The sequence below is a fragment of the Trichosurus vulpecula genome, chromosome 6 (genome assembly GCF_011100635.1).
Source record: "Trichosurus vulpecula isolate mTriVul1 chromosome 6, mTriVul1.pri, whole genome shotgun sequence".
NCBI lineage: Eukaryota > Metazoa > Chordata > Mammalia > Diprotodontia > Phalangeridae > Trichosurus > Trichosurus vulpecula.
This window is the reverse complement of record NC_050578.1, coordinates 103,570,636-103,583,450: the sequence shown is the minus strand read 5'-3', so window position 1 is coordinate 103,583,450 and position 12,815 is coordinate 103,570,636. Positions and strand designations below refer to the sequence as shown.

At 33.8% G+C, this 12,815-nt stretch overlaps 1 protein-coding gene across 1 annotated transcript in view; it reads right to left on the bottom strand.

The window, feature by feature from the left end:
- The window catches only part of LRBA (LPS responsive beige-like anchor protein), an 820,489-nt gene that overhangs the window by 216,559 nt on the left and 591,115 nt on the right, over window positions 1-12,815 (bottom strand). Inside the window, exons 40-41 of the mRNA XM_036763368.1 lie at window positions 4,011-4,128; window positions 1,723-1,825 (exon numbers count right to left, since the gene is read on the bottom strand). Coding sequence (XP_036619263.1) covers window positions 1,723-1,825; window positions 4,011-4,128 — 221 coding nt within the window. The remainder of the gene's footprint in view (window positions 1-1,722; window positions 1,826-4,010; window positions 4,129-12,815) is intronic.

Genomic DNA, 12,815 nt, shown 5'->3' with positions numbered 1-12,815 from the left:
AAAAGGTCATGCTTTGGGCCTCAGGCTTTCCTATCATTGAATAGTTAGTTCTCATTCCCTAAAATTGGAATTGATTCAGGGAACCTTGTCCTTGGCCTCAGGAGTTTCTCCTTAAGACACTGTAGGAGAGCAACACACTTTTTTAACATGGATTTGATATCGATACCATTTCAAACTAAAAGGGGAATAGGAAAAGGAAGAGACAAGTACCTTTAGATTAATATTGGTCAAATGAAGTATAAGAAATAATATGATATTTATAAATCTATGTCAAATTTAAAACTATTAAAATTTTATTTACTTATATAAATGTACCTTACTTTAAGCCCGAGATTTTCATAAATTGAGTATTTTTAAGTGTCTCAGGAAAAAAAATTTGAGTGTATTAAAAGTGATTTTTAAAGCAATTCTTTAATCAATCCTTTTTATTAAAGACGAATGCTTTTCCTACATGAAAATTTACAAGATGATTGATGTTGTAAATTTGGATATTTGAATGTGATATGTTCTTAATGGGGAACATACTTTTAAGTGGCTAAAGAAAACATCATTAAAGAATTTTTATCCAAGGAATAAAGATTTCTATCACTAATTAAGGGTAACTGTAATTATTCTCACAAAATTTCAATATTCCTTCATTGCCTAATAGCAAGAATCTCTTTACTATCTCAAAGTTCCATATTCATACGAAAATCAACATACCTAAACATTCTGGGAAGTGTAATGATAGGAAAACATGACTGTGTTGGGAACATTGAATGATTTTTCCCCATATCTACTATAATTCTACTATAAGATCTACTATGAGGACCTTTCTATTTTTCTGTGTCTTGGTTTCTTATAAATATAAAATGGAACTGTTACTATTTCTTTACTTCATAATTGAATAAAGTTCAAAGACTACCAAAGACAATCAAAGGATTATTATCATAATAACTTTGTCTTCATGAAACATCGCCAAAGGGAATGAGTGAATCTTAATCTTATCAGATTCAACGTGAGGAGGGAATAACATACACACTCAATTGGGTATCTTACTCCACAGGAAAGTAAGGGGAAGGGAATAAAAAAGGGGGGATGATAGAAGGGAGGGCAGATAGGGGGAAGAGTTAAGCAAAAGCAAACACCTTTGAAAAGGGACAGGGTCAAGGGAGAAAACTGAATAAAGGGGTACAGGACAGGATGGAAGAAAATAAAGTTAGCCTTTCACAACATGAGCATTGTGGAAGTGTTTTACATAATGATACATGGGTGATCTATGTTGAATTTCTTGCCCTTCTAGGGAGGGTGGGTGGGAAGGGAAGAGGGGAGAGAATTTGGAACTCAAAGTTTTCAAAGCAGATGCTTAAAAAAATAAAAAAAAAGTTGTTTTTTACATGCAGCTTGGAAACAAGATATATAGGGAATGGGGCATAGAAATCTATCCTGCCATACAAGAAAGTAAGGGGAAAGGAGATGGGGGGGGGAGTGGGGTGAAAGAGGGGAGGGCTGACTGCGGAACAAGGCAATCAGAATATATGCCATCTTGGAAACAGGGGGGAGAGTAGAAATGGGGAGAAAATTTGTAACTCAAAATCTTGTGGAAATCAATGTTGAAAACTAAAATATTAAATAAAATCACTAATACATGGATTCAAAAAAATAAAAATAAAATAAAAGGTGCAAGATGAAAAAAAAACTTCATCAAAGGCTATTAAAATGTCTTAAAGCATAGTATACTACCTGGTTTGAGGCAAACCAAAACTAGTTCCAATGCCAACACGAGGTAGACAATTGACCACTTTCTTTACTGTAGCAGAGTCTGGAAAGTTGAACATTACAGCAACTACAAACAAAAAAAAGCATAAACATGTCTTCTCAGTTGCATCTGTTAGATTCTGAAACTTACTCTATTTTCCCACAGTCTACAGCAAATCAAGCATGTCTAGACCAGGCATTATTTCCATTTTACTTATAAACTCTTTTCTCAGACCCATTTCCTCTTCTAAACACTGTCAGGAATTCCAGCAACTGTTGTCTTATTAACATTAACATGAAGCTGAAGGAAACTAGTTATACTATTTGAATAAAAAGAACATCAGCATGTCATAGATATCTCTCTGGGTTTCTAGAATCAGCTTTCCAAAAGAAACTGAAGCTTATACAGTTTTTAAACTAATGAATGAAAGCAAGTATAAGTTCAGCTGGGAAATTAGTATGTTGATTATTTTTACTTACAGTGCTATCTAGTTTTCAAGAAAAGATTTTGTTTACAATATTGCTTCATACATACAAAGCAATTTGACCTTAAGGCAAATCAGTTTTCTGTGGCTAAAAAACAAAAAATTTAACTATTGTCAAACGTTCAAATAATTTCTTCTAGAAATGACTGCACATTTATGGAACTCACAGGAACTTATTCTTGATCTGCACAGTCACTATATCCCATATGTAAATCTTAATCATTATGGCTATTGATATGTGTTTAAACTTTTAAAAAAATTTTTAAATCCACATAAAAATTGTACTGTTCATATCCAGGCCATTTTTAAACAAAGTCACAAGGACATATTAATTTGTCCATCATGTTTTAAGTAGAATTTAGCTTGAAGAATATAAAATAGCCATATGAGCTCATGTGAGAAAGATCATACATCTTCAACTTCATAAAAACATTATATCTAGCTAGGATAGCATAGGATAGAGGAAATCTCATACATCCTACCAACAAGTTTATGGAGAATGTAATCCCTTGCTTATTGAATACTTATAACTTCTCGCCATTAAAATTTAAGGTGATATGAGAAATACAAAAGAAAAGAAGGTTACCCATGAGAACAGACAGCTAGAGTCATGGGGGAAATGGCAACAGACAAACGAACAGAGAAAAGCAAGGGTATATATGAAATTTCTCAAAAGTACAAAATGAATAAGTCTGTGTAAGTCATAAAGGTAGTCAAGGATAAACTACTTTGAGATAAATGAAATGCAAATTAGTATAAAAGTATCATATAATTCACTGATTAAGAGAATCATGTTTGCCTTTAAAAAAGTAGAAACAAGTAAAAAGCAAAAAAATAAAAATTTCAAAGGAAATTTGTTTACAATAGATACCTGAATTTCTAAAGGAAAAAAATGTAATAGTTTTATAAATACCTTTTAAATAATAAAAATCTTTTTATTATGTCAGGAAGAAATAAAACATTTTAATATACCTAGCCCTAGGGTCTAAAAAAGTGAGAGCTATCTTACTTTGGGACACTACCTTCTTTAATGTCCCTTTCTATGACACCACTGATACACTGAGACAGTTTCCCTCCTGATTCCTATATTGCCTGCTCTCCTTGTCTTAATGGATTGTACCAAGCTCCATTCTAAACACACAAATTGAATTTTAATTCCACTTTGAAGAATGATGTAATAGAAAACAACCAAGAATAATTCAGTACTATCTGCTGATAGTGTCTTCTTATAAGGTACTGGATTTGACAGGAGATAAATGTATCATCTGATTGTCTAAAACATGTAGGATTCATTCCAGCAGGAATTTAAACATCAAAGAAAGGTTGAGAAGGGCAAAATGACAGTTATTTTCCTCTATCCCTCCCATAGATTCAAAGCTCTAATTTTTTGATATGGTTAAAAAAAAAAAGTACACAAACATACAAACAGGCATGAAAGTATGGTAAGAAACCAAAATCCCAATGAGATATAGATCTATTATACTAGATGTATACTTATATATTTCTATTTATATATTTTATAATTGTGTTAAAAATATCTTTTCTCAAGGGGAAAAATTATAAATGAGCTTAAAGATTAAGAACTAGAGTGGGAAAAATCACAGGATGGTATATAAAACTGGTTGTCACCAAGAGAGAGTTTAGACTACAAGAAAATAAAAGAAATTTCTCTTATAATGAGAAAGCAGTATTGACACTTTCTATTTTTACAAACTCCTCCAAAAATGAGCTATTTTAAGATGTGAAAATTACACTTCTAACTATGAGTTTTGACCAATATGACATTACCTCTGTTTGCCATGAAGATCTCTAGTGCTGTATTCTGCAAAAGATATCGCCGGGAAAATATTGACCGAATTTCTGTGAACAGCCATTTTCCATGCAGTCCTTCGGTATATGCCAGAATCTAAATGCAAGAGAAGAAAAGAGGAAGAGATGGGACAATTTTAATCACCATAAGCAACTAAATGACCAAAGAATCATTTTTTTATACAAAACTGTTTAAAGGTGCAATCATTTGATCAAGAAGAGAAATGGATTTGACATATATGAACTATAGCCAATTCTAAAATTAGGCATTTAGATACATACTGAATGAACAAATTACATAATCAGAAAATCTCTAAATTGGAAAGAATCTCAGAGGTCAACTAGTCCAATCTGTACCTGAATAAGATTCCCCTCTTTAACACGCCTCAAAATTATCCACTCTATTCTTGAAGACCTTCAGTGAGTGAAAGCCCACTGTTTTCCCAAAGGCAATCCATGATATTTGTGGACAGCTCTAATTGTTAGAAAGCTGTTCAGATTGGAAAAAAAAAATAGAAAAAAAAGAAAAGTAAAGAAACTGGAGTCTTTCATCCTACCTATACATTGGTCATAATGTTTTATGGTATGTGTGTTTATGGAGTTTTTAAATAATTAGAAATTTTGTAGCTTTCAATAAGAAAGTTTTCATCAAATTTTTGATATATTTTTATTTTCTAGTCATGTAAAAATATAAATTTATTGTCAACAACTTAATGGTTACCAAGAAACAAAGAATAACAAGAGACTATTGAGTACAGACCCAATTTAAGTTCAACAACAGCTACAATATAAAAAGAAACACTTTTCTTTCATTAAAAAAGTCTTAATTCCATAAAAACATACACACAAAAAATGCAAAATTCACCATTTTGGCAATAGTCATTTATTCTAGAGACATAAAAGTTGACTATAAAAGGTTAAGCTTTCTTTTTTTCAGTTAATGCTAACTACAAACCTGCAAATGAACTCCAGCACAATCTATGAAGTGACTGTCGGAGTAACTTGTTACAATTCCTGTCATTCCATGTGACAGACACACATGCTTAGTCTGCCCTGACAAACTAATCCCATCTTTAGTCCTAAACTTCTCTGCTACAGGGTTGCTTCAGTTTGGTCTTTTCATTTGAAAGCTTAATTATGAAGGTGTTAAGGGACGATAATGTTGGTTACTTCCCCACCCCCATTATTTACCATTAAAAAACTAAAATGGTTGAGATAAGTCATAAATGCAAGCTTACTGTCACCAGAAACCAATGCTCTGGCAGGAATGTAATATAGTTAAAAACTTGGATGCAAAAACCATTACTATAAGAGGTCTAAGCAGTGGAACATATGTCATATCCTTCAAAAGTTATCCTATTTTCAAAATTAGAAACCAAATTCAATCACGAAGTTGCATTGGGAGAGGAAAAGAGTGTGTGAGTAGGGAACTGCACTACTCAAACTATATGATGTTGTGTCCTTTCCTCATATTCTCCCAATTCCCCAAGACCTAATCAGTCACCTACAATAACTAACATTTATATAGTGCTTACTATGTAGCAAGCACTGTACTAAACACTTTTCAGTCATTATCTCATTTGATCCCCACAACAACCCTGAAAGATAGGTGCTGAAATTAACCCCATTTTACACATGTAGAAACTGAAGCAAAGAGAGTTTATGTGACTCTACCCAGGACAACACAGCTAGTGTCTGAAGATGGATTTGAATTCAAGTCTTCCTGAATCCAGGCCTTGTGCTTAGCTAGCAAAGAGGGCAATATAGCTTAATGAACAAGCTTCTCATGTCCTCCACCATAATGTCCTACTAAAAACTATGTCCAGAAGGTAATAGACTGTTATGAGGTCAAAGAATCATTTAAAATCTTGATCCCTTTTCTTTACAATCATGTTTAACTCAAGTTCAAATACAAGTAAATTAACACAAAAATTGAAATTTAGTTAGGAAAATGGAAACAAAATATGTAGTTATATCTTGAAGACAAAGGTAATTTGGTCAATATTAGAACAATAATTTATCTAACTAGCTGTTAGAGAATTATAAAATTTTAGAGCTGGAAGTGACCTTAAAGATAAACTAATAAGACTCTTTCATTTTACAGATGTGAAAGCTGAAGCCCATTGGGAGAGTGGGATTTCAAATGCCTAACCCAAAGGCACACAGTTGATCAATGGCAGACCCTTTGGCTAGAATTTGGGATTGAAATTGAAAATCCCTTAAGAGCAGAGCTACTCTTAATGTCTCCTTCAGCACCTAAGGGACAATTTCCTTAGTGTGTAGTAGGCTCTTAATAAACACTTATCTGAATCTAGATCTCTTGGCACCAGCCATGTGAAAGTCTTAAGGTAACTGGAACATGACTAGCCAGAAACCTAATCAAGTTCATTTTTATTTTCAGGAAAAAAGTAAAATCACAAGACACAAAATGATAGAAGAATATTTTTTAAAAAAGAACAACAAAAAATGCAATGGTTTCCAAAGTGTGTGTGTGTGGGGAGGGGTACTGTGGTGGCCCCCAACACCTTTTTAGAGGGTTGAAGAAGTCAAACTATTTTCATAATAATACCAATATGCTATGATTTCTAAACAACAGCTCTTGAGAAAGAAGACAGTCATGGGTCCTAAGAGTTAGAGAAGAGCTACTCAACTGTTATTTCCTGTGTTCAACTCACATTCTCCCAGATCTACTCTACCTTATACCATCACTTTATCCAATGAAAAAGTTATACATATTTAATTCATTAACTGAAAATTTACTGAAATGCCACCTATGTTCACAAAAACAATGAAATACTGTAAAGCCCTCAATCATCAAATAGAGATTGTGTTGTGCTCAGTATACTATTCTTACTAAGGTATGAAAGCATAATAATATATTTCAGAAAAGTTTTCAACAAAAACCAAAATGTAAAGGGTTTACTGTTTAATTCTTTAATTAGAAAGTTCAATTAATGAGAAAACTACATATTTCAAACACGCTAATAATAATGCAAAGTTTTAATGCTCCAAACATAATTAAACATTGCTAATCAAAATATTCAATGTTGTATGGCATACAGCAAAGGCTATATGAACTTAACTCCTCACCTAAAAGGACTAGCTAAGGTTTTTTTAATTGTGGGAAATTCTCCATTCAAAAAAAAAGTAAAGCACAATCTGTTATGGCAAAATGTATAATAACAGAGTTTGAAAGAGAAACCTAAGCATCCTTTAATAAAGGCATGTTTCTGATATAATAACAGTTTTTTGAAAGTATTCATTAAGAAAAGGTATCAATATGGAAAAGCAGCTGAGGCTTAGCTAAGCAAGGCTTCATTTCTTCCTGGAATAGTATCTGCCTAGTCTATAGCTTCACTTCAAAGTCTCTGGAGTTCAATTAAAACTGGATTAGGTGGAAGCAGACCCTTCTTTGGGACTTTCTGTTCTCTGAAACTCCACATATACTGACAGCACCCTAGACAGAGGTCTAGCCCTCCAATGAACCAGTTGCTATGGAAACTGCATCATTACCACTGCTCTGCACTTAACACACCAAGTATAGTAGTTCCAAAGATATAGCTCAGAGCACTCTCCCTGAATGTTATTGCCTTTTCTTTATTAATACCTGAACTCAACTTCTTTTGTTCCAATGTCTCAGCAAAACTGTCTTATCAACTAATCAAGTTTGAGAGAAGAGTATTTTAAAATAAATATTTTTATAATAAAAATGTTTTTCTAGTCTTTGTTCCTTTGAAATTTTCAACTGAGAATTAAGACTTCTAAAATAGAGATAAATTGTCTTGAAATTACAGAAACATGTCTTTCATTCATATACACCACATAACATTCAGACAATGAATGAAGATCTTCATTACCCTGTTGCATTTGTTCTGGGTTTACACAAGGTAACAAAAATTCGGTCATTTGTTTTTCTCTTTGACTGTAATTTTGTAATGGTTTATAAACTGTCCAAACCAAAGTATATTTATCGTGTCTTGTTTTTCTAATGCCACCAAACAATAACAACAGCAAAATAATAATAATAACACTTTTATTAACCTATTGTTTAAAAGGTGTTTTTTAAAATCAGATTTCTGGCACTAAAAAGTAAATTATAGTCATCCCCAAAGAAAAACATACTATTTTTATCTTGACGGTAAAGAAAGGGAGCTGGTTGTCCAGCAAGTTAAGAAAGAAAAAAACAATACATTGTCTCTTTAAATTACAACATATTTTAATGGAGTTGGAAAAAAAAACTAAATAGACTGATTATATATTTATTTAGACCTATTGAGAACAAAATAATGTGCTATCATCAGAAAAATATAAGCCTCTTCACTGAATTCTGCATAGTTAGTAGTAATCCTACTGAAATATATCAATGCTTCACGTAACAGCCTAAACTATATCCTTCAACCAAGTTTTATAATTTTTCTTTCGCACAACTCCATAAAATCTCCTGAAGAATCTGTCAATAATAGTAAGCTCAGACTAATCATATCATTAACGAATTATTTTTTGTAAATTAAAAGACATTGTCTTAGACTTCAAGCAAAACATGGAATCCCTGTTCTATCAAGTTAGCAAAGGCACTGTTGAGATGGAAGCTAGAGATAATCTAACTGTGCCACTTTCTTGGATTATGGCACTGGTAATAACTAAATATCTACAGATCATATTTATGATGTACCAACCTTAGAGCAAAATGAAATATTTAAAATCTGGCAAGGGTTGCATGTTTATTTCATATGAGAAATAAAAATCATATTATTTTATAAGTATTTTTGAAAGTGTTTGAGTAATATATACTGTTTATAATAATTACGATTTGGCAACTTCAATTAAAGGTGTTTTATTCAAACATTTACCTTGACTAGCTCTATCACGGTCTTAAAAGTAAATAGGATTTTAGAATTTGCCACATTTTACCTGAAACTTGATCTCTAACAGTAGTCTAATAATAATCCTAGGTTTCAGATTTTCTAATGTATTTACAGAATTATATTCAACCATATATTGTATATTAGTTTATAATCTTTAAACATGTATTAAAAAGAAAAAAAATGTTGTTTGCTAAGCATCAGGCATAACTGGAAAACTCCAGGTAATGATTCTATCTTATTAAACATATTGTTGTAAGCTTTTGCGATCTTTCCAGATTTTGCAATACTGCTTTATGAATCTCTCAGAAAAAAATCAGTACCACTGAAAATGGAAGTTAAGAATTGACAGGAGGAAAGTATCTTTTTAAATTAATTATCAAATATTTACTTTATAATTCTTCATCCATGCAGTCAATTTTTCCGCCCACTGCCTACTAGTACTACAGTGTGACATAGTATTCTCCTTAGTATTTTCATGGATGACAAATTCAATTAAACATATTCATTACTCTAATGTTCCACTTGGCAGTTTTAGCCATGATGAAGAATTAAAAATATATAAATAAAATGCTATGTGACCTTTGTATTGATCGGGCTAAAATGGCTTTAAGCTTGGGTATGGATGATGGGGAGTTTAGGGTGGAAAAGCACACACACATACTCTTATGTTTTCTCTTCCAATTACTGGAAGAGATGATAAAACCACAGCAAATGATGTATCAGCTCATTTTATCTTATCGCTTTGGGGCTAGGTGACAATGAAGTTCATATTTCACTGGCTCCCATTGAAGATTGTGAAAATTACTTGCCCTCATGACCTGAAATTTCACTAGAAGACAGAAATTTCTCTTCTGCAAAGTAATGCAATTTTTCAGATGTCAACCTTTAGCCCAGCTTTAAAAATTAATTTCATTTATATTAACCAATGATATTGATATTTTCACAGAACACACTTTGATACATGAAGCACTGACTGGCAAATTGATGTTGCTTTAGATGGGTAAAACTATTTTATTTTAAGCTGCTGTGGCAGACAGATTTACTGCAAACTGAAATTCCTATTTCATAATGTAATATTTGTGCTAGCCTGATGCACCTTTAAGTCCCTGGCCTGTAAATAATTCAAAGACTCTTTAGCTATTTCTTTCTGTTTTATTTCCAATTTTACTCAGTCGGAAAAGGTTTTGCATTGTAAATGATATAACCAGAGAAACCATTTTTCTTTAATTAACATTTCATATGTATGAGCCAAGGCTCTGAAGTGGAATGTTCCCTTGTCTGCTTAGGTTACAATAAAACAGTAGTATTTCAACCCATAAGCCAGTTTCAACTTTGTCTGCCTTTACTAACACTCTATGTGCTGCCAAATGAGAAGAAAAAAAGAGTCAAAATATAGAATTTGCTACACAAGGCCACTGGGGAAAGGAATAATATCTAACTTTATTTTTATTTTTGCTGTATAGGGAAAAGAAAATATTTTAGGATATTTTCTTTACCTTTTCTGTGTTCAATTTGCAAAGCAAGATTCCATTTCCAAATGAAAATGTTGTATTGACAAAGAGTTTTTAGCTTTAAAAATGTTGAGTATTTATAAACATACAGAAATTTTTTTTAAAAAAATTAAATCACATGACCAATTTTATCCTAAACAAGGAATGGAAGAGTTTGGTTTGATCTTTCTTCAAGATGCTACAAAGAACCAAAACTAAGAAAGATGCCATAATCGTTTTAAAAAGCATACACATGTAAAATGTAGGAGAAAGAAAATATCCCTAAATATGCCAGTAAGTGTACATTATCTTTATTTCAGTGAGTAATATCAGACTGACTCTTGTGACAATTTGAGAACACTGTCATTAACCTGTTATTTCATTTTAGTAATTTATTTAAACATAAATATGCACAGAGCTTCATAATTTATGCATTAGTCTATATTCTTTTAAATTAGTGAAGTAAATCATAGAAGCAGAAGCTAATTCCTACTGTAGCACCCTTTCACTATTCACTGCATTTTCTTTTTTCTTACTATCTCCTCTATCAGAATACTCAGAAGAAGAAAAAGATACAGTCAAGGTTAACTAAATGCCCCATAGATCACATATTTATAGCCAGAGGCACCTGGGTGGTGCACTGGTAGAACAATGGAAAGCTAGACCAGACTGGAGTTGGGAAGGCCTAAGTTCAAATCCAGCCTGAGACACTTACTAACTGTGTGACTTGGACAAGTCACTTAATCTTTGAAGGCCTTAGTTTCATCATCTGAAAAACAGGGTATATTAGGAAGGCAGAATTTATGATTTCAAAGAGAATCTCATATGTGCCTAAAAGGTGCGGAACCGCAGGATATAAGGAATTCTCTAGGCAGAAGGCAGGAGAACTAAAGCATGTATTTACACTCCACAATAACAAGCCCACAAACCAGCGTCCCCATTTTGATATTTTCATCAAAAGCTTCCAGGCCCAATAAGTCTGCCTCACAAGGGTAACCAGAAGGCCATAGAGAAGCGAGATGGTATAAGGCAAAATCGTATACATGCTTCCCCTCTACGGTAAGAAGATTACCCACTAGCCTCCAGTCAGCTCTGCTACCGGCAGCTCAGCTTCGGCTGTAGGTGTCTCTGGCTCCAACCGGAAAAGGAAAAGGAGGATCTTCAAGCTGTCCTCTCCCCTCTTATAGAGTTTTTGACATCATCAAGCGCCGCCTGAACGACCAGGGCCGATTGGTTCTTGACTTGGCCCCTCCCCCTAGCGTAGACCACGTTAACACACCTCCCCTCAGCCAGCGCCACGACTCATCACACAGGAAGCTCTGGTCCTGCCCCGGAAGAGCGAGCCCCAGTGTCCAGGGAAGCTCAACGAGGCAAGCTGAGTCATTCAAAGAAAACAAAGTCCATTCTGGCTACACAGGGAAGATACTAATACAACCTACTTCCTAGGGTTGTCATGAGGCTTTTTGGATGAAATAGTTGAAAAGTTATTGTCATTATCATCATCACCACCACCACCATCATTATTACAGTTCATTCATTTATTTAGCCAACATCTTCTAAGCTCCTACTATGTTCAAATATAAGGCACTGACAACAAGGATAAGAATGCCTAGGACCCAAGCCTTCTGATTCCCTGAGTACTCTTTCCATTCTACATGTCTAACATGCACTCACCCCTCATCCTATCCGACCTGATGAAATTTTCTTCCCTCAAAGCCTGTTTGGGTGCCACTTCTTTCATGAAACTTTCCTTGCTTAGTTAAAAGTGTTATCTCCCTTCTCAAATTTTCCTAGTCTACTTTCTGCAGGACTCAAGTCCTGTCTGGAACTCAAGGCTAGCTCTCATCCACTACCTTCCTACCCCAAGAACCTGGGTTCTAGAAGTCCTATGCTCAGGTTCTGCTTCTGACCCATGTTGGGGGTGTGACCTTAGGCAAGGCCCTTAATGGATCAGTGGCTCCAAGCAACCCTCCAAGTGTTCAAGTTGTAAAATAGTTGCAAATCTGTATCAGTAAGTTTCCTCATCAGAAGCTCAGTACAGTAAGTAAATGAAATCATCAAGCTGGGCAAAACAAAATACACCTTGAGTACCTGTCGCCCTGGGCTATTTTGAGGCTCCAATAAGATAAGGGGTTCCAATACTCTGTAAACTGGGAAATGCAAGCTAAATGTCAGTTATTGTTATTTTAAGCTTGCATCTGCCCCAACCCTATCTCCCCATACACTTGTGGGTATCTATGCCCTCTTATATTCCAGGAAACTGAAAACTCCCTAAGCATCAGGATGATGGTTTTTTATCCTTGGGTCTCTGAGGCCTAGCACAAAGCCTTATACAATAAGTGTTTAATTAAGGTTTATTAAATTGAATTATAACACAATACTGCTAACCAGCTCAGATATAGCTTGCCAGAAACTTTTTTTTAACGGGC